This window comes from Malaclemys terrapin, chromosome 6, assembly GCF_027887155.1.
Source record: "Malaclemys terrapin pileata isolate rMalTer1 chromosome 6, rMalTer1.hap1, whole genome shotgun sequence".
NCBI classification, from domain to species: Eukaryota; Metazoa; Chordata; order Testudines; family Emydidae; genus Malaclemys; species Malaclemys terrapin.
Window position 1 is genome coordinate 15545190 of NC_071510.1, and position 23589 is coordinate 15568778.

The 23589-nt window shown below is 39.9% G+C and overlaps 1 protein-coding gene across 1 annotated transcript in view; it reads left to right on the plus strand.

Moving 5' to 3' along the window:
- Positions 1–462: 462 nt before the first annotated feature.
- Positions 463–23589, plus strand: part of SHOC1 (shortage in chiasmata 1) — a 99423-nt gene continuing 76296 nt past the window's right edge. The window contains exons 1-2 of the mRNA XM_054033164.1: positions 463–549; positions 12009–12199. Coding sequence (XP_053889139.1) covers positions 539–549; positions 12009–12199 — 202 coding nt within the window. The 5' untranslated portion in view covers positions 463–538. The remainder of the gene's footprint in view (positions 550–12008; positions 12200–23589) is intronic.

Genomic DNA, 23589 nt, shown 5'->3' on the forward strand with positions numbered 1-23589 from the left:
GGGGGTTGGATCTTGATCCACCAGGAGTTGGTAGGAGGAAGGAGGGGGGATGGTTAATTTCTCCTTGTTTTAAGATCCAAGGGGTTTGGATCTGTATTCAGCAGGGAATTGGTGAAGGTCTCTCAAGGCTACCCAGGGAAGGGAACTAGCTTTGGGATGGTGGCAGCGGACCAGATCTAAGCTGGTAGTTAAGCTTAGAAGTTTTCATGCAGGCCCCCACATTTGTACCCTAAAGTTCAAAGTGGGGAAGCAGCCTTGACAGGGCCAGATTGCTCCACTATTACTCACAGTAAGTATCACCTTAATCCTTGAATAGCTCATTAAAATCAATAGGATTGTTTGAGAAGGAAGGTACTATTCAGCAGGAGTAAAGGTGGAACAATCTAGCTGATAATTATATTACTATTTTTCTTGTGCAGAATGTGGCAAGGCAGAAGTTTTCTATTGATCGGTTATCATTTCGTGTTCCTCCCTGTTTACATCAAGATGAGAATTACCATCATACTGGAGTCTTTGCTGATGATAAGTACAGGAGGCCATGGAAAAGAGGTGTTCTATTTATTTTTAATTTTCTATTCAGATTCATTTTGAACCTAGTGAAAAACTGGTAGCTGGGATACAAGAACTGACGATCCTGGTTGCAACAATTACTTCCAGTATGCTAACTCACACCAGCTGTGAAGATAATATGCATACACTGCTGAAGTAACAAGTAAATAGACATTTCTTATTAAGTGTGTGTGTGGGGGGGGGTGTATATGTGTATTTATGTGTGTGTGTGTGTGTATATATATATAAATAAAAAAACGCGGTAAAGCAGTGCTCAGGGGAGGGGGGCTGCACACTGTGGATCAAAGCAAGTTCGATATAACGCAGTTTCACCTATAACGCAGTAAGATTTTTTGGCTCCCAAGGACAGCGTTATATCGAGGTAGAGGGGTGTGTGTGGCAGATACAGCATAACCGATAAGGATCAGGTACAAGTGGGACACAGACATTTCTGAAAAGGAGAGTAGTGATAGAAGTAGTGATAGAAGATAAAGTGAAGAAAAAGTTTTGTGGAGAGATTTGAAGGGTGGTACAGAGGTTTGGTGCACACAAAGAAGGAGACTGTTCCAAGCACAGAGGTAGATAATATGAAAGTGTTTATAATTTCATATTTATTTCAAGTTAACTTCCTCTTACAGTTCTTCAAGGGAGACTGAGGCCTGGTCTACACTAACGCTGTAAGTTGATCTAAGTTATGCTAGTTAAGTTACATAAGTAACGTAACTAAGTCGAAGTATCTTAGATTGACTTACAGCGGTGTCCATGCTGTGCTATGTTGACGGGAGACACTCTGCTAGCGACATAGCTTCTGTCTCTCATTGAGGTGGATTACAGATATTGACAGGAGAGTGCTCTCCCATTGACTTAGCATGTCTTCACTAGGCCCGCTAAATCGATGCTGCTGCGTCGATCACAGCAGTGACAAGTTAGCTGTGTAGTATAGACATGGCCTGAGAGCATTGCTTCTTCATTGCCTACTAGCTAAATATTGCTGGGCTTTGAAGGGGCTTGGCTTACTTGTAAAAATTAAACTAATTTTAACATGACTTTTCTCTGAACTATTTGTATTTGTTTCTCTGTTCTAGTTTCAGTTGTTTCCACACAAAAAATGATGGATATTTCAGTCCTGGATCAATGGAAGCAAAGTTTATATGTAGAGGATTTCCTGGAGAAGTCTGTACCCTTTATTTACAATCAAAATTAATTTTCTTGATGCTCATCTGAATAATGCCTGAATCGTAAATTAATAATTATAATAAGAGTATAGAAAGGATTTGTTAATAGTACAGAGTATCTGTGGCTTAACTAACATCTTGCAGTTTACTTTTATTTACCTGAGACTTTTGGTAAACCTTGCACTGTATTTACATGGAGCATTTTCTGCTTCCTACTTAACTTGAAAAAATAATGGACTAATGAGATCTAAAGTATACCTCCTGCCATTCAGCTAAGCCCTTGAAATCTGTTCATGACCATAAAAGGAAAGAGTCAGGATTTGTGGGGTTGTGTGGTTTTTTTTTTTTAAGAGTCAGTTACAGCTCAGAAAACTGGAATGAGCCTATTCAGAAAAAGGCTTTTTGTAAATCTTTAAAAATATGTCAGGGGGTGGTGGTGGAGCTCAACTTGCATTTTAGAGATATGTACAAAAATTATTCTACTAGTCAAGAAATAGCAATAAAAATGTCTGGCATAGCAAATCAGATATGAAAAACATGTTCTTTGAAAAAAGAGTTCCTTTTTTGGTAACGTGGCCTTTTTAGTTTGCATAGGATTTGAAAGGGAAAGTATGTTTTGTAATAAACAGATAAATAGTGCCTCGTTCTGCTCTCACAGCATTGTAAATTTGAAATGACTCCATTGAAGCCAGTGGAGTTACGCCAATGTAAAATGGTTTAAGTTTGGCAAAGCTATAAGCAACTGATAATAGGGTCATATAATGGGATGTGTCAAGCAACCTTAACTTTAGGTGCCTCTACCTGTACCACTTATAACAAAGGGTCCTGGCAAACTTAAAATCACAGTTCTGCCTGATTAAGAGTTACTGAATATTGTTATGAGTAATGTTTAAGATTACTGTAATTAAAGAATTAGAGGGAGGGAAAAGTATATCTCAGTTTTTCAGTTTGTTTACTTTGGGTACTTGAGTACACTTCATATATAGTCAGCTTCCCTGTTTCCTCTGTATAGCTAGTTAATCAATTGACAGTACTTTGTTCATTGTGTGGGGTCTTTTGCACAGTAACAGGAGAGAGGAAAACAATTAAAAAACATAGGAAAATGTGCTTGTAAAATTGGTAGGGGAACATAGGAGCAGATGTAAACTTGAATTTACTTTAAATTAAGTCACTGGGAATTTTCCTAAGTGATGACTTCAGAGCTGGTATATAATTATTTAGCCAGAATGTTGTTTTCAATTGATACTTTGCACATATATTTTTTTTTAGTTAGTTAGTATGTTTATTATTTAATAAGGACTTGGTATTGCTTTTAGCAACATTATATTTATAATTTCCACTTAGTGCATTTGTAGCAGTGTCTGACAGTACTTTAAAAAGGTTTATTGACTCACCTACTGTATGAATAGAGGTGGAATAAAAGAATGTACGCTGCTCTGTAGGGTACATTCAACTAAAGTGCTTTGGAGAAAACAGGCATGTTTTGAAGATCTGGTTGCATATGTTAATTCAGTTTCTAAATCATAATACAGTTACCTTGGACAACTGTAGGTAACTGTATTATGACAAACTGGAGAAATAGTCTGAAGATAATAGGATGAAATTCAATAAGAACAAATGCAAATTACTCCACTTAAGAAGGAACAGTTGCACACATACAAAATGGGAAATGACTGTATAGGAAGGAGTACCACAGAAAGGAATCTGGGGGTCATAGTGGGTCATAAGCCAAATATGAGTGAATAGTGTAACATTGTTGCAAAAAAAAAAAAAAAAAAGCCCAAAACCAAACATCCTTCTGGGATGTATTAGCAGGAGTATTGTAAGCAAGACATGAGAAGTAATTTTTCTGCTCTACTCCGCACTGATTAGGCCTCAACTGAAGTATTGTGTCCAGTTCTGGGCACAAAATTTCAGGAAAGATGTGGACAAATTGGAGAATGTCCAGAGAAGAGCAACAAAAATGATTAAAGGTCTCGAAAATATGACCTATAAGGAAAGATTTTTAAAATTGGGTTTGTTTAGTCTGGAGAAGAAAAGATTGAGGGGGGACATGATAACAGTTACAAGGAGGAGGGAGAAAAATTGTTCTCTTTAACCTCTGAGGGTAAGACAAGAAGCAATGGGCTTAAATTGCAGCCATGGCAGTTTAGGTTGGGCATTAGGAATATAATTCCTAACTGTCAGGGTGGTTAAGTACTGAATAAATTGCCTAGGGAGGTTGTGAAATCTCTGTCATTGGAGATTTTTAAGAGCAGGTTAGACAACTCCTGTCAGGGATGGTCTAGATAATATTTAGTCCTGCCAAGTGTGCAGAGGACTGGACTAGATTTCATAGACTATTAGGGTTGGAAAGGACCTCAGGAGATCATCTAGTCCAACCCCCTGGTCAAAGCAGGACCAATCCCCAGACACACTTTTACCCCAGTTCCCTAAATGGCCCCCTCAAGGATTGAACTTACAACCCTGAGGGCTTAGCAGGCCAATGCTCAAACCACTGAGCTATCCCTCTTGAGGTCCCTTCCAGTCCTATTCTATGATTCAGTGATTCAGATACACCCCTTGAAGCCTTCTTAATTATAACCAAACAGTAAAAAAATTTGTAAGATCCTAGAATGAGGAAACATCCATATGTATTATCAGCTGTTTATTGCTATGGCATTCTCAGAATCCTCAAGTTGATTGAGGATAACTGTATTCCTGCCTAAACTTCTGCAATTTGATAGGTGGTTCATGTCTGCTCAAAAGTGAGCTAGATGGAAACATAAATTAAGGAATGAATTTATTGATATCCCATTTACGGGAAAGAAAATATGCCTCTTACCAAGACAAGAGAATCAGCTATAATCTATTGATCATCTCTACTTCACAGTGAGTGATAATTCTTATGAGGTTTTAGTGACCCCATGCCCCTCACTTGGTAACATGTGCTGCTACCAGCCAAACCATTGTACAGACCAATAAACACAAATTGAAAAAGAAATAATCAGAAAATAAACTCTCAAAGCACCTTTTATACAAAGGCAGGGCAGTTGAGGTAACAGCAGTGAGTGATTTAAGAATCAATTAGAAGCCGTGTCAGGGGAAATTAAATACTAAGTAGGGAGAAGCCTTAAGACCAAATGGCCTTTACTTTTCACCAAAAATATTATGTACAGCAACTGTTTATACTTTTGCATTAATTTATGCAGCCCTGATAAAGCTGAGGAAATCGGTGGCTGTATTAGTCTTCAAATTTGAAGTGTTTGACAGTTTCATTTCTAATTTTTAATAAATCTTGATTTGGCCTAGATACCACTGGAAAGATTAATTGGTATCACAATGATGAGTTATAATTAAGAACAGAGGATCAACTTGTGATTTATGTGCTTTGCAGAGTTGTTTAGTGTAAGTAACAAACAATGGTGACCTAAATCATTTTGGTATTTTAAGATAGCACCCTGTACAGAGCAAAATATTACATGCAGCAGTAACACCGAACATCCCCCACAAGAGGCTATTTAGGAAACTAAGTAGTCATGGTATGAGAGGTAAAGTGCTGTCGTGGACTAGAAACTGGCTAATAGACAGAAGACAAGGACCAGGAATACATGTGAATTTTCAATATGGCAAAGGTTAACATTGAGTATCTAACGGCTGTCCTAGAATTGGTTATTTAGTATGTTTACTAACTATGTGGAGACATCAGTGAATAATGAGGTGAGTAAACTGGCAGATAACATCAAATTATTTCAGATTGTGAAAACTAAAGAATACTGTGAGGAAATTCCAGGGACTTCAGGAAAGCTAGATGAATGGGCAGCACAATGTCAGATACAATTTAATGTTGACAAATGCAAATAATGCACATTATAAGGAATAATTGAAATTACCCTTTCACATTACTGGGGTTCTTACTTGTAGCTACTTGGGCATCAGCTCAGTGAAAATCTGTGTTCAGTGTGCTGCAGGAAGCAAAGATTAGGATTAGTAAGGAATGGGATGGAAGCTAATACTCAAAATGTTCTGATGTCTTTATGTAAAATAAGTGGTAGACCTGCTCCTGGAATATTGTTTGATTCTGGGCTAGGCTAACAGTAAAGAAGTATGGCTCAGGGATTTAAGCAACAATATGCTTATTTTACTGGACTGTTGTACTTGGTTTTTTTAATCATAGTTTGGAACAGTAAATTGTCAAAGTATACCGCAGTATATGCTGATATGTTTCCACCCACTCTAACCTAGAGAACAGTGACTAGATATTCAGCATCTTTACTTATAGTTGGGTCACTGCCTATTATTAAGGTTGCCCATAAGGTTTCCATTATAAGACCCTGATATCAGTTGCCTATAACTTTGCCAAACTTTGGCCACTGGATTTGAAATTTTCCTTCCTGGATGTCTTTTTATAAAGTTTCAGTTGAAATGGTTCAGCCATTTCTGAGGACAAGGTTGGAAAAATAAGTTCTTTTGCAATGTTAAAAACATTCAGGTGACCTTTTCTTTGAGAAGCTATAGTGCTTTGGCATATGGGGGGATATGCCTTTTACTGTTTCCAGGAATATCTGCTTAAATTTGGAAAAGCAATAAGCATTTGAAAAATCTGTTTGCATGTGTTCAATAATCTGAGACTTCTTTTAATTTAGTAGCTAATCTCTGAAGAGTACATCCTCAGTGAGCATGTTCCAGTCCCTCACAGCTCCTATTTGTGACTAAGGCCATGTCTACACTAGCTAGTTTACAGCGGCACAGTTGTACTGATGCAGCTATGCTGTTGTAAGATCACTTGTGTAGCTGCTCTATGCCGATGGGAGAGAGCTCTCCTGTTGACATAATGAAACCACCTCCACGAGCAGTGGTAGCTATGTCAGTCCTCCCCCCCCCCCCCCCCAGCATAGAGCTGTGCATACTACCACTTATGTGGCAAAACTTATGTCACTCAGGGGTTTGGAGGTTTTTTCACAGCCCTAAGTGATGTAAGTTTTGCCAACGTAAGTGGTAGTGTAGACATGGCCTGAATCACATGCACCATTCTCACAGAATGACTGAGCATGCTACAGCCCAGCACTGTGAAGATAGACACTCTCTGTAATTGCTGCTCTCACCTGCTCTGGGCCAAGGAGTGGTTGGGCACCAGAACAGAGCAGGGAGTGTCTCTCTCTCTCTCTCTCGTGTGAACAGTGGGCAAGAGGAAGATACTTAATGCAAATGCAGGGGGGACAAGAGGTGGACTGGGAGGGGAGGGAAATGTGTAGATTGTGTCAAGAGGGGGAAGACTGGGATTGGCTGGACAAGGAGACTAGGACTGGCAAATCGTGGTGGGCAGAAGAGACAGATCTTATGAGGAACCAGAATGTGGGAATAGAAGAGGGACTGGCTGGGTAAAGAAACTGGGACAAGGAGCCAGGGAGGGGAGGGGATAGCGAGTGATATTGGATAAGTGGCCTAGAGAGAGAGACTAGATTGAGAACTGGTGAGGGGAGGGACGTAACAGATCAGACGAGAGAAGAAATGGGGCTGGCTTGCAAGGAACTGGGACTGAGAATTTGTGGGGATAGACTGGGACTTGGATGGAAAGTCTGGAGGAGGAAACTAGGACTGACTAGGCTAGGGGATTGGGACATGAAGCCTGAGAAGTAGAGACTGGGACTGGATCAGCAAGGAGAATGGGACTGGGAGGAGGAACCAAGGGTGGAGAAGAGTCTACTTTGACAGGGACAGAGTTCAGTGGGGCAGACTGAGACAAGCTTGGGGAAAACAGGCAGAAGGTCTGTGTCCACAAGAGAGCAGTCCCCTCCAGAGCCTGGAATGGAACTCAAGATTTCTTTTTCTCACCATTCCTTTGTTGCCAGTAAATATCTTCGAACCCCACTGTCAAACTCTGTGTCTCTTCATCCTATAGTGCTGGTCTACAGAAGGATGGCAACTCACTAATGCTATCAGTTACTTTATTAGTTCAAGTGGCAGTGGTCTGTGCAGTGGATCTAAAAGTTCCAACCCTGCTGATGACCCGCAAGGGTGTCAGTAGGGTGCCACATGATGGAATTTCTGTCTTTTCAGTTTGATTTTTAAAAAATCCTTGGAAATTACACACACAACCTATATTTAAACATTATTAAGTTTGCAAAGTCAAGCACGCAAAAGTTAGGAAATACCAGTTTTAAGGTTGCCTATACAACCTTAATTTAGCCCCCTTGTGTATATGTACTGGCTTTAATTACATAATCCCATACTATTTTTGCTCAGAACCCCTACCCCATTGAGAGCACAGGATGGATCTATTCTGGGAAGGAATCAGGATTATGTAGTGAAGGAGGACGTTGTCTATATGACCCTTGCCTAATTTGTTGCCGAAGTTGGAAGGTTTGAGTGAATGAGGAATGGGATTTCAGGAAGAGAAAGGACAGTGTCATGGTTAAGGTAGTTGAATGCTCTCCTGAGGAAATGGATTCTATTTCTGCCTGTGCCACAGAGTTCCTGTTTGATGCTAGGCAAGTCACTTAAACCAAATTTTTCATAGGTAGTTAACAATTCTGTTCCTTGTTTTCTGGGTGCCCAACTTGAGACCCTTAGTCTGATTTGCAGGCTTACAGTTGCAAGTGAAGTGCAGAGGAAATGTGCTTTGAATATATAAAGTGCTATGTAATGCTAAGTATGCTGAAAAATCATGTTCTAAGTATCTCAAATTGTGCATTCAAAATTATTATAAACTTTTTACCTTAATCTTTCTGTGTCTTAGCTCCCCCTCTGTAAAAGGGTGAAATACCACTCCCTCACCTCACAGGGATGTTGTGAAGGTAAATTAACTAAAGTTTGTGAAGCACTCGGATACTATAGCGATGAGCACCATAGAAGAACCCAAGAGGAAATGAATAATTCTGTATTCAGAGCAGGATTTGAACAGTGTACAGTATATAAGGCTTCAGGCTGCCCATTGAACAATGAGGATAAAACAAAATATTAAATAGCTTTTCATGAATTGAGCCCCGTCCGTCCTGTGCACTGTATGAGACAGCAGTACTGTGGGGAAAAAATAGCTTGTGATCATGTAATTAAAAACTGTATCATAATGTACACATAGTGGGCATGAATTCAAGTTGTGCGGGCAACCTTAATTCTGGCATTTCCTAACTTTAGAATGCTTGATTTTGCCACTGTAATGTTTTTTAAACAAAGTTTGTGTGTAATGTGTAGATATTATTGAGAACTGTAACCTGTCTGCTTTCCTTAAGGTGAATTCTTTTTAATTTAAAATAAACAGATCTTAAATTACTAATTCCAGAGGAGAGGTTGCAATAGTGTAAGTTAAATTGGACTGTTGCTTGCAATAGTAAAGTATTAAATTGTTAAGATACTTGTCTATCTTAGGAATTTCAAAGGCACCATATTTAAGTGCTGCAATGAACTAAAACGTATTATGGATACTGCTGATACTATTTGGGAAACTTGTAATTAATGATTAGTAAAGACATGCTGGAATGGATTTCGAAGTATCAACAAATGAGAACAAAACACTTGAGTAAATATTTTTCATTTGTGACTAATTTAAAATTCTTTTTTGGGTAAAATTTTCAAAAATATCTGAGTGACTGATGCCTAAATCCCATTGACGTCCAATGAGATTTAGGCTCCTAAAAGCCTAACTCACTTTTTACAATGGGACTTAGGATCCTAAGTCTCTTAGGTCCTTTGGGAAAATTTTCCATATCATAAGGAACTAAATACATTCATAAATAATAATAGTAGTTTATATAGTGCTTTTTATCTTCAAAGCACGAACTACAGTAATAAATGATAAAGGTTACCTACATAGAACAGGCTATTTTTAAAGGCAAAATATTTACCAGTTTTCCAATCTGGCCTTACTGAAGGCTCAGTTCTATAAGGCGCTGAGCATGCTAGCCTCAATCCAGAAAGTACGTAAGCATATGCTGAACAGTAAATACGTGAGTAGTCCTATTGACTACATTGGGCTTACTTACATGCTTACAGTTCAACATGTGCTTTGCTAGTTTAAGACTAGAGTGCACAGCATCTTGAGGGTTCAAACCCGAAGTGGTGTTCTAGCCCAATATATTTCAATGGGGTTTACAGGTATGTCCTTTCTCACTCCAAATGATCCTATTTATTGCTTTCTTTTACAGTATTACACAGAAATAAAGCTTTGTTAAAATTTATAATTAAAAAGAAATAGATCTGATGCATTTTTCTCTCCTAATTCTATTTTAATAGTGGTTTCTGCTGAGATGTACTTTGATCAGGGCTGTGCACATTTGATAAACTCCATGGAATGGAGCTTTGATTTTTTTTTTTCCTTTGGCAGACTATTTTGAATATAATTCAAGATTTCCAATTTGTTTCATATAGAATTTAATCTCGGCAAAAGCCCCTAATCATATTTGCATGTAAATTTAGGGTGAAATTGAGCACTTGGTGCAACTGTGATGAGGTCCACGGTGTTGCACAGTGTGACAGTTCACGCCCCTAAGGTTGCGAGCGGCGTGGACTATCCGCCACCGTCCGTCAAATAGCCCATAAGTCCAGGGCAGTATGGCCTAGCGGCCAGAGTCTATGATGTCCCCTTTTCCTCAAGGAGACGCAGTCTGATGGTAGGAGTCTGTAACACAGCCCTCGGCTACAGAGCAGTAGGGCCTATCGGCCAGAGTCCCGGAAGCAACCCTCGGGTTGGGGGGTAGCATGGCCTAGCAGCCACAGTCTGTCATTGGGGTGCGACAGCCCCAGTAGGGAGGCCCCGACCCAGGGCCCTAACAGTAGCGTAGTGCTTTTCCACCAACTCAGTGCGGGGTTCCGACCAAAACACGCTGAGTTTCCCCAGGGGGGAAAGGTACCACTCTGTCACCCTCCTGGGGTCCCTTCCTACCAGGCTCTCCGTTGGGGTCTCCCAGGAGTCGTCGGGTCCTTGATACTCGGCGGATTCGGTTGTCCCCTGGGTCTCCTCCAACCGCCGGGGTGCCGGCGGGCCGTGGACGGCGTCTCTTCCTGGTGCAGCCAACGGCTGTGGCTGGTCCGCCACAGGCGCTTCCCCGGCAGGTCCTTCTCCTACAGGCTCCCACCCAGAATGAGCTGGTCTCCCTCCCTTTATACTCCTATAGCACTTGGAGCATGCCCAGTCCGCCCAGGGAGGTGGGACTTCCGCTGCCAGTCCCTGGGGCTTAACTCCTTCCGGGTTAAGGCGGGGTAGCCTGGCCCCGCCACACACCTGTTTACATTATGTTTGAACTTGGCCCTAGCATCATTGCATTGTCCTTACTTGGGACAACAAATTGCCTGGTAGTGTGTTAGTAATATGTTATTTTCTCTAGTATAGAAAATTGAAAGATATAAAAGTATATAGTAAAGATGTCGTCTTTCTCGCTTCTTTCTTATATTTCTAGCTAAATCTGAGGTACCACACACTGAAATTCAGTGATAATGAGGTCTCATGTGAACACTTCCATTCTTGAATCAAATTCAGACCTGTTGTAAGTACAGGTAGATGTAACTCAGTTCAAAGCACCGATGTATGGAATCATAGAAAATATAGGACTGGAAGGGACCTCAAGAGGTCATCGCCTTCACTGAGGCAGGGCCAAGTAAACCTAGACTATCCCTAATGGGTATTCATTTAACCTGTTCTTAAAATCTCAAGTGATGGGATTTCCACAACCTTCCTTGGTAAACTATTCCAGTATTTAACGACCTTTATAGTCAGAAAGATTTTTCTAATATCTAATCTAGATCTCCCTTGCTGTCAACTAAGCTGATTATTCCTTGTTCTACCTTCAGTCGACATGGAGAACAATTGATCACTGTCCTCTTTATAACAGCCCTTAACGTATTGGAAGACTGTTATCAGGTCCCCCCTCAGTCTGCTTTTTTCAAGACTACACATGCCCCATTAGTTTAATTTCACAAGTCAGGTTTTCTAATCTTATCATTTTTGTTGCTGTCCTATGGAATCCCTCCAGTTTGTCCACATCATTCTTAAAACATGGACTCAGAACTGGACACAGTAATCAAATCTGAATTTAGCCTTCCTATATATATTTTTGGTCACAGACCAGGCATAATTAGATTGTGTCTAATCATAATATAAGTCCACTGTGTCATTGCCAATCTTTGTCAGACAATCATTTTCATTGTTGAAAGAGATATTGTTATAAAAACATAAGTTATTTTATAATGGGGTTTAATAGATTGAGGAATCACAACAGTATGCCATAACTTTATATTACATAGAGTGTTCTTGCAAAGAGCTGCGTAAGCATCAGAATGCATTGAAAAAACTCACTTTCTGGATTTTAGGAAACCAATTTCATGCATGGAATTCCATATTAATAATGAACTAATAGAAGTTGTTCCAAGTTCAAATCCCTACTCACAGACTGACACAGAAGAAGCCAATTTACTTATGAAGAATGACTACAAAGAAGAATTCACCCAAGTTATTTGTGTTAAGCCTGACTACGTCCCAGTACTTAAAGCACAAGATCAAGGTAACTAATCAAGTTTACTAATTTCCCTTATAGTGATTCATTCATAGTTTTTCATCTGTAGGACACTGGTCTGAAAACAGATCAAGGCCCTGATTCTGCAAACACGTTCATTTGCTTAACCTTTCACATGGGTCCCTTTCACTCAAATTTCACTCCAATATGCTTGCAGGATTAGAACAATCGTATGCCGTGACTGAAAGATAATGCCACTGTTTGTTGACTTGTATGAAAGGAGTTGGTAGTCACATTCCCAGCTCAATACTTAGTGAACTGGTATCCACTTAACAGAAACCACTATAAAGTTCACATTAATTGGCAGCTTCAGCAATTCAAGAACTGAATGGCCGATGGATAACAAACTACCTTACAATCTTAAGTGGTGGTCCCCAAATCAGGGCAGACTCGTGTTGGAATCAGGAAGCATGCACTGACATTATCTATGTTGTACTTGCTTGTTGGGGGGTTGATGGTGTGCTCTGGGATAGCAGTACTGCCTAATGGCAATATTCCAAAGTGTAACACGTCGCAACAAGATTCCAAGGGGCGAGTTCCCTGGAAGTTACAGTTTAGGACCACAGTTTAGGTCCAAAGGTTGTCTTGCCTAGTGGCTATAATTTCGGGTAGTGTCACCCTCTGGTGGGAGAGTGTGTGGGGGGGAGGGGATAGGAAACCCGGGCCCACACTACCCCACCAGGTTCTGATCCAGGGCCCTTCGAAGCAGTAGTCCTTGTATATGGACTAGGGCCTGATACCCATAAGTGCGCTCCCTGGGTCACTTCCTACCCCCTGTTCCAGTCCCTCCGATGTCCCTACTGTATTCAGCTCTGATCCATGTCCTGAATCTCCTCTGGTGGCAATGGTGAGTCCTCACCTTCAGCTACCACAGTCAACAGGCTTCCAGTGGCTTGGCTATGAAGCTCGATCCCAGTAGCTTGGAGTCCTGATTGCTTCCTGGTGGTAGGCTGCTGCACCCCACTGCTGTCCTCCACAGTCAGCCCAAACTGAGTTGCGCTGCTCTCTTTTGAATGCTCCGGCCATTGGGAGCATGCCCAGCAGAGGCACAGGGGGGTAGCTACCTGTATCCAGAGAAGCTCCTTAATCCTCACCTTGCTGGTCGGGGTTGCCAACCCTCCAAGATTGTCTTGGAGCCTCCAGGAATTAAAGATTAATTTTTAATTAAAGATTAATCTTTATGTCTTATGATGAAACCTCCAGGAATACATCGAACCAAAACTGGCAACCCTAGGTTGATACACTGTGTTGCAGTGCTCTTGAATAAAAAGAAGACTGCTATTATGGCCCCAGTCCAGCAAAGCATTTAAACACATGAGTAGCCCTTTTGAGTTTAGTGGGACTACTCATGTGGTCAAAATTACTCATGTAATTCAGTGCTTTGCTGATTTGGGGCTCCAGGCTGTCACCTTATTATCTGCATTAAAGTGACTTTTTAAAAAATAAACAATTTAGGCCAACCAGTCATTTAAAACATATTTATAGAGCACTCAAATGCAGTATTAAAATATTATCTGCATACTAATATAATACTGCGTATGCACACATCAAACTAAGGAGTATGATGTGTTTCCAGAATATGATCACTCCATTAATACAGGAACTCATTCTGCTAGGCTCTTTACAAACTGGGCAGTTCGTTTTAGAGCAAGAGAAGCTTCTCACACAGCTGCCCGGCTGTTCTAGTCTGCCACAAGTAACTTCTGCGTTGGCAGAAGACATTCTTCTGTCCCTTCAAGGTGGTCGTTGACTGGGTCAGTAGTGACTAGCAGTAGAAATGGTGACCTTTTCCCACTGCCTAACTATTGCATTCCTTCAATAAAAACAAAAAACATCAAAAAAAATTTCTTGATTCCATGGCCAAATTGGATTCAGACAACATAACTTTGACTGATACTATGCAGGCCATTATTACTTGTAGCCAAAGAGACCACCACCAACAAAAATCTGAAATATAAGATCCTGAACTGTCACAATATCTTGATAACGGTAGTATCATGCCCTTTTTAGTGGGACTAAGTTATCTGACAATCCCTTGAAAAAAGCTCTTAAGGGTTGATTTCAAATGGAACAACCTGCCTTCTCAGTCCAGCTTTTTCATCAGGAATAGATGGGTTCTCAGTCCAGCAATCCAATTCTTCAGGCATTTTGATGTCCTGGAGTCAGTATGTGTTTTTCTAACACTGCAGAACCGAGGACAACACATTTCCTCCTTCAACAACTTAAGCAACAGATAAAGAAAACTTGCCATTAAACATTTCCCTTTCTCCTGCTGTATCAGACCATAGCATTCTAAGTGTTATACAAAAAAGTGGTATCTGACAGAAAAAACAAAGATTTTTCTCTTTTTTTTTTCCCCCTATCTTCCATGCCAGGGAATGTATATTAAAAATAAAGAGAAATTTATTCAGACATAGGATCATAATTCCAGTATGACACTCAAAACATCATCCAGGTATTTTATTCATGTAGTGCCTACAATGATAGGTGGTTTCAGACCTTTTTGAGTTTATATAATATAAACAAGATTATGTACAGAATATATTCCTTTTCTTATTTAAGAAATGTCTCAACAGATCAAGAATACTACATTTCCTTTCCAAGCTATGTCAAATTGTTCCCATAGCTTGCAGTTAAAGGGAAAACTGTATCTATTCATGTCCATGTCATTTGGCATATTCACTTTTGCTACAGTGTTGTCCAAATTGATGAGGTCTTGTTAGCTTATATGAAGAAAGAGAGCATTTAAATCTGCATTATTTGGAAGACCTACTGTTGAAAATTTACTTAAAGGAACTTTCTCTCCACATAGTCCAGTACATGTGCTAATGGGAATTCATAAACAGAAAAACCTCCTTGATATCATTTCTAGGTCTTGTCTATTAGGGAGCTTACTGTTAAAGACATCTCAACTGGTAATTCTCTAATTATTTTAATTTCTAAAAATCCAGGGCTTGATTCTCCACTCACTTCACCAGTTTTACACAAGTGTAACTCCATCAAAGCCAATAGTGTTTCAGCAATGTAAAACTGGTGTAACTGAACGGAGAATGAGGCCCTCAATTTTGAATCCCTCTAATGTTCTGTTCAGGCAGCTGCCTCCCAATGTCTGCAGTTCAATTCTCGTTGGTATTGTGCACACAGATATCCAGACAGAAATATGGCATCCCTAAATACTTTAATTTTCTTCCTGAAATAATTGGGACTAACTTACTTAATTCTCTCATAGTGCCTGCACCATAGCAGTCAGCAATGCCACAGCAGCCCTGAGTCACAAAATTCCCAGGAACATCTCCACATTTCAGTGTAAGCAACAGCTGTGAAATGGTGGCATATATAAAACTGCCAAAGAGGAACAAAGAGCACAAATATGAACAATAAAACCACGAGAATCCCTTATTTCTGGAGAAGCAGAGCCTGTCTACCAGATGCATATCAAGATAAATCTGAAGGCTGACTGGCCCAGTTGCACATTGTGGAAAAAGGAATGGCAATTGATAGGTCTTGTTAGGGCCCCTTCAAACTACTTAGGTTCTTTTGGAGTCCAAGACAAAGGGGATTCTTCCTCCTCCCCTTCCACCCCCCCCTTCCACATTTTCTCCCTAAAGAAAGAGAAGGAGCAAGCAGTTTATTTTTCTGCTTTCCTATTGGGAGAAAGGTGGTTCACACAGTGCAATTCCTTCCCTGATAATACTGTGTCTTCTCATAAGTTTTCAGATCAGTGAGGCCCAGGGCCGGTGCAACCACTAGGCGGACTAGGCGGCCGCCTAGGGTGCCAAGTGGTTGGGGGCGCCAAAAAGCAGTGCCCCAAACATTTTTTTTTTTTTAAACAGTGGAGCACAAGGCTGCCCACTCCTTCCTTGTGCAAACTCCTCCCTGCCACCTTCACCCCCTTGCACTGAGCCCCTTTTGCCTCTGTGCAATCTCTTCCCTGCCACTACACCCCTGCCCCCTCCACCTCTTGGCCACCTCCACCCCCTGCAACAATCCCATGCACCCCCCTCTCTGCCACCTTCACCCCCGGAAGACCCCCATACAACCCCCCTCTTTGCAGCCCCCCCCCCATGGCCCCTGTTCTTTGTGAACATCTGGGCCCCTGGGGGGAACTTGGCCGTAGGAAGGTGGGGGCTGGACATCGGGGGGGGGGGCGCAAGGTGGAAGTTTGGTCTAGTGCGCAAAATATTCTTGCACCGGCCCTGATGAGGCCTCAACTTGTACAGTACAATGTGCCAAAATACCCCAAATATTATGTATAAGGTCTTCATTAAGTAATCTGAAATTATGATTCACATTATACTTATTGCTCCAGATTGCATCACAGTTTTTTGCATATGAACACCATCCAAAGCAGTTGCTAGAAGTTTACCACTTTGGGAAAGTGAAACAATCCGATCACTTAAATGGAGTTATGTCCCAGAGCCACGTAGAGGACCCGGGTGGCTCTCGGTACAGCATTGTACAAGATATCCAGATAATGTTTACTAGTAAAGATACCATTCCTATCAATAATGGAGGCATATTGTGGTTAATAGTTGAAAGTACACTAATCTTAATTCACCTGATAACATTAAAAGCACTTTAAAAAAAGTGCACACACAAAAAATCAGATGCCTAGAGTTATGTTACATACCTCAGAAAACTTTGTCAAGGATATTTATTTCTGTTCAAGGTCTAATTTACTTGTGAATATTTGTATATATTATACACATTATAGGAGTTCAAAGAGAGGCTAACTACTTGCTCTGTAGTTTGGTCAATAACTTTACAAGTTTTACATTACCTAGTTGTTACTTTGACACTTTAAACAACTTTAATAGAGCTAGATTTCCATAGATAACTGTCTCTGAAAAAGAAAGAGTATGAAATGTGGACAATAAAAATGTTTAATTATATTTAACTGCAAATTAAAAATAATAATTTATAACTATACTTATACAAAAATGAATTGACAAGCCAAAGAGATTAAATTGTATTTTGATATGAGAGAGAATTGTAAATTATTCTGTATGTTGTTGAATCTTATACTGAATTAACAGTTCAACATTGATTAATGTATACAAAGTAATTAAGACATGATTATGTCCTATAGCAAAACACATTGCTCAATTATTGCTGTTAAAGAAAGAAACTTAAAAAGAAAACAATTTAATTATTAAGGAAAACTTCTTTTCTGACTCATTTTAATAAACTACCTTCCTGTACCCTTCTGAAATATTTGAAAGGCATGCAAACTAATTCATCAGTGGCTTACTAGAGAGACTGCTAATGTTGGGAAGTAGTGCACAGTGCTCAGTGGGCAGTGCAATACCAGCTTGCATTCTCTGAGGCTTTAGATCTGTATAGAGAGAGCCAAAAAAAAAAGAAAATTACTGATAAGTAGAAGTAATTAGGAATTAATATTATGCTTCTAATGACATAGTTATCATAATCTTGGTTTTAAAAGATGCATAGTGTCAAATTAATGAGAACCTGAGATGGAATTCTGAATGGCCTATTTGAATTTGTAATTCAAACAGAGTAAGGCCAAGATTTATTCCTCAAGAACTTATATTATTAATGCAATATTCCTTCCAGGCCTGTTTGTGCATGTTAAATATTTATTATGGTTATCCTTCTGATTCTAATACTACAGTTCATTTCACAACGTTTTTTATTAATCATTTTTTATTTTTACAAGTATAAAAATGTAGCAATGGGCACGTTTTGAAGATACTTGTTTAAAACAAACTTTTTCAACGTGAAGAATATAAAGCATGGCATAGCAAATTACTCAAATATTTTAAAAATGTATGCACATTGACTTCTGAATTATTATTCATAGAATATCAGGGTTGGAAAGGGTCTCAGGAGGTCATCTAGTTCAATCCCCTGCTCAAAGCATTGTTCATTCTGTAACAATGAATAAATATAAACAAAGTAAAACTTTGGAAGTCCTGTGACTCATTAAAAGATGAACAATTCTGTTGGCATAACTGGAGGGTGAGTGGAAGTGCTGAAAACCAAATTTGGGGCCGGTATTCCATTTTAGCATCACAGAATTGGCTCGATTCAGGACTTGTCTATAGTTGCTGCACCACTGCAGCACTTAATGAAAATGCTACCTATGTCGATGGGTGAGCTTCTCCCATTGGCATAGATAATGCACCTCCCCGAGAGGCGGTAGCTATATTGAGGGGAGAAGTCCACCCATCAACATAGCACTGTCTACACTGGGAGTTAGGTCAGTATAACTGTGATTTTCCACATCCCTGAACGACGAGTTATTCCGACATAAGTTTGTAGTGTAAACCAGAGCTCACATATCATCTTTACATGTAGAAAGCCAATGATTTCAGTGGAATTTTTTCCAATTTATCTCTGTGTGAGATTAGAATCTGGTCCTGTTAGTTTAAAATGTTAATAGCCATTCTGTTGTGTTTATAATGTCTGTTCTCAGCAAGAGGTCACGTTGGGATGACTATAAATTGTTTTGTACCCACTCCAGGTGTGTCCAGTTCAGTGAGAATTGTACTAGCATAAAGGTTCCAGTTCAACAAAGCATTTAAATTAGAGCTGCTAAGTGATTAAAAAAATTAATCGTGATTAATCGCGCAATTAAAAATATTAATTGCACAATTAATTGCACTGTTAAACAATAATAGAATACCATTTATTAAATATTTATGGACATTTTCTACATTTGCAAATATATTGATTTCAATTACAACACAGAATACAAAGTGTACACCTAATTCAAGTACTGTAGTGCTATCTCTTTATCATGAAAGTTGAACTTACAAATGTAGAATTATGTACAAAAATAACCTGCGTTCAAAAATAAAACAATGTAAAACTTCAGAGCCTACAAGTCCAATCAGTCCTATTTCTTGTTCAGCCAATTGCTCAGACAGACAAGTTCGTTTACATTTGCAGAAGATAATATATGGAGATATATCTATCTCATAGAACTGGAAGGGACCCTGAAAGGTCATTGAGTCCAGCTCACTGCCTTCACTAGCAGGACCAAGTACTGATTTTTGTCCCAGATCCCTAAGTGGCCCCCTCAAGGATTGAGCTCACAACCCTGGGTTTAGCAGGCCAATGCTCATACCACTGAGCTATGCTGCCTGCTTCTTGTTTACATCACCTGAAAGTGAGAACACGCATTTGCATGGCACTGTTATAGCTAGTGTCACAAGATATTTACATGCCAGATTCACTAAAGATTCATATGTCCCTTCATACTTCAACCACCATTCCAGGGGACATGCTGATGACAGGTTCTGCTTGATAACCATCCAAAGCAGTGTAGACCAACGCCTGTTCATTTTCATCATGAGTCAGATGCCACCAGCAGAAGATTGATTTTCTTTTTTGGTCGTTTGGATTCTGTAGTTTCCGTATCAGAGTCTTGCTCTTTTAAGGCTTCTGAAAGCGTGCTCCACACCTCGTCCCTCTCAGATTTTGGAAGGCACTTCAGATTCTTAAATCTTGGTTCGAATGCTGTAGCTATCTGTAGAAATTTCACATTGGTATCTTCTTTGCATTTTGTCAAATTTGCAGTGAAAGTGTTCTTAAAACAAACATGTCCTGGGTCATCATCCGAGACTGCTGTAACATGAAATATATGGCAGATTGCGGGTAAAAAAGAGCAGGAGACATACAATTCTCCCCCAAGGAGTTCAGTCACAAATTTAATTAACGGATTATTTTTTTAACAAGCGTCATCAGCATGAAAGCATGTCCTCTGAAACGATGGCCGAAGTATGAAGAGGCATATGAATCTTTAGTGCATCTGGCACATACATATCTTGCAATGCCAGCTACAACAGTGCCATGCAAATGCTTGTTCTCACTTTCTGGTGACATAATTAAGAAGTGGGCAGCATTATCTCCCGTAAATGTAAACACACTTATTTCTCTTAGCAATTGGCTGAACAAGAAGTAGGACTGAGTGGACTTTGTAGCTCTAAAGTTTTGCATCATTTTGTTTTTGAGTGCAGTTATGTAACAAAAAAACCTACATTTGTAAGTTGCACTTTCATGAGAAAGAGATTGCACTACAATACTTGTTGGAGGTGACTTGAAAAATACTATTTCTTTTGTTTATCATGTTTACAGTGCAAATATTTGTAGTCAAAAATAACACAGTTGTCTGTGTTGTAATTGAAATAGATATATTAAAAATATAGACAAACATGCAAAATATTTAATAAATTTCAGTTGGCATTCTATTGTTTAACAGTGCGATTAATCACGATTAATTTTTTGGGGTTAGCCGCGTGAGTTAACTGCAATTAAGCGACAGCCCTAATTTAAATATGTGCTTAAATCTATAACTAATCAGCGAAGCACTTGAGCCCATGCTTATGTCCCAGTGAAGTCAGTGGATTTACCCACACGTTTTAGTATTTTGATCAATAGGAATGGAATGCTGAATCAAGACCGAAGTGTGTACGATAACACAGCAGATATATTACAGAATTATAATTCAACTACAATTAAGAATGCACAGTTACACTTTACGATTATTCATGCCATTTTTTTGAAAGTTCCATGGGTAACCTTAACCGTATTCTCTTGTGCATATGCATTAGGATACAGTTTTTAGTTATACTATGTCTCAAGGAATGCAATATAATTTAATTGCAATCATATTTTTTTTAAATGGCAAATGTATGTTTTCCCCCACTCTCCTAGTACTCAAAGATGTATGAAACAAATGAACAACCTCACTAAAACTTCCTCAAAATATTAATCTTTTGTAGAGAGTAAAGCCTGAAAATTTCAACTCCCAAGATAAAAACTGAGTAGTTGTAAGCTCAAATAGGAGTTTTTAACAGACACTTATGTGTTCTTAACTACAGGTTGCTCCAGCTATAAGGCCCCATCTCAATAAAGCAATTTAAAATGTGCTTATATCCACCCCTGTTTAGTAAAGTAGCTAAGCACATGCTTAATTGTTAAATGATAACAAGGTTATTGAAGCTAACAAGCAAATATGCTAATTAAAATGATTAACATGCATTAAAGTATTTAAATATTAAGACTAATTGGAAACTAAGCCATTTCTCATACTTTTAAAGCCCTTTAGAACCATTTCATGAAAACAGACCATTGAAGAATAATTACATCAGGATTATAAATGCAGCATTGCTATGCAAATTGAGGGCTCAATTATGCCTTATTGGCATAGCCTTGTTTTAGGGTATGTGGTGTTCTCTGGATCTTTCCATTGAATTAATATCCTATTTGTATATTAAGCAAGGAAAAGTGTAATAGAAAATATTGCATTGGTGCAGTATAGTCAAATTAATGTTGTTGGGGAACAAACTTAACTTTTTGAATGCTTAATTTCTCAGCTTTAATTTGCATTAATGTTTGGGGGATTTTTTGCATTTAATTGCTTTGTTTGATAAATGAATGAATAAATAAATAAATATAGAGCCATTCTGTTGGGGATCTTACAAGCTTTACAGCAGAGATTGTAAGCTCCATGATTGGGAGATATTGTAAACTGTAGGCAGCCCTAGAGGCTTTCATAGCCATTTTTAACTGAGCCATCTTTCAATGAGGTGTCTCTTAGTAAGGCATTACTTGTTGAATTGGTGGATTTCTTTATATGAAATTATTTGTTTTGTATAGCTTACAAACTCTGCACAGTTTTGGCAACTCTCTATGGTATCCCTAAATGGGGTGTCCTTAAAAGGCCTTAGGAAAAATAGAATGTCTAGGAAAGTTCTAATGTGAAAGTGCAAAATAGATATTTTTAAATGTTCAGAACTTTAAAATTACTGAAAGTGGCTTCCTTTTTATGTTCCACAGAGATCTAAATTTGGAGTTAAATGTTCCCCTTGCGGGCCATACTCCAGCTACTTTGTGCCTCTCTGCAAGTGGAAAGCAGCCCTAAACTTGTCAGATCTTTCTAGAAGTAGTGTTGTTATGCTGCAGATTGGTTGGCTGCCTCCCAGCAAGCTTGTCTTTGATCTGTGGGCAATCACAAACCTCACTCAAACTGTTGGACATGCTGGCCTCCTTCCTTCCATTCAGGCTATGAGGAAACAAATTACCAGAAGTGCCCCTTTGTTTAGTAATGGATGAAACAATGGAAGCCACTGCCCAAAGACTAGACAGAATGCAAAGACAGGGACTGGGGACTGATTTGATTGCAGTTATGTGTGTCTCTGTGGGTATGTCTACACTACAATAAAACACCATGGCTGGCCCAAGTCAGCTGACTGAGGCTCGTGGGGTTTGAGCTGTGGGGCTATAAAATTGCAGTGTAGATACTTGGGTTGGGCCCAGGCTCTGGGTCCCTCCTCCATCATGGGATCTCAGAGTCTGGGCTCCAGCCAGAGCCCAGACGTCTACAGTGAAGTTTTATAGCCCCACAGCCCGGCTGCAGTTGTTTTATTGCAGTGTACACAAACCCTGTGTGAGTTGAAGCAGTCAGAAAGAGGCAGACAGCCAAGGCTGGACACAACACAGAGAGAGAGCTGAGAGAAAGAGAGAGAGCTTTCTGGACAGCATGCTGGCTGGAAAGAGACTTAGAATTCTAAGCAAGGAAATTGCCTCCAGTTGTTTGATTCATACTGTGGTCAGGGATACAGCCTGGACTTTGTGTGCATTATTTGTAAATAAACAGGATTGCATCAAAGAAATACCTGACTTCATCACCATTTTCTCCTCCTACCAGAAACAACTCATAGGGTATGTCTACACTACGGGATTAATCCGAATTTATATAATTCCAATTTGGGAAACAGATTGTATAAAGTCGAATGTATGCGGCCACACTAAGCACATTAATTCGGCGGTGTGCGTCCATGTTCCGGGGCTAACGTCGATTTCTGGAGCGTTGCACTGTGGGTAGCTATCCCATAGTTCCCGCAGTCTCCCCCGCCCATTGGAATTCTGGGTTGAGATCCCAGTGCCTGATGGGACAAAAAACATTGTCGCAGATGGTTCTGGGTACAGCCTCACCCCTCCCTCCCTCCCTGCATAAAAGCAACGGACGGCAGACAACCATTTCGCGCCTTTTTTCCTGGGTAAACACTGCAGACTCCATACCACGGCAAGCATGGAGCCCGCTCAGCTCAAGACAGCAGTCATGAACATTGTAAACACCTTGCGCGTTCTCGTGGAGTTTATGCTGAACCAGGACCAGAAAAACGAGGCGAGGAGGCAGCAGCGGCGGCGGCAGCGCAGCGACAAGCGTGATGAGGACATGGACACGGACACAGAATTCTGTCAAACCACGGGCCCCGGTGCTTTGGAGATCATGTTGTTAATGGGGCAGGTTCTATCCATGGAACGCCGATTCTGGGCAAGGGAAACAAGCACAGACTGGTGGGACTGCATAGTGTTGCAGGTGTGGGATGATTCCCAGTGGCTGCGGA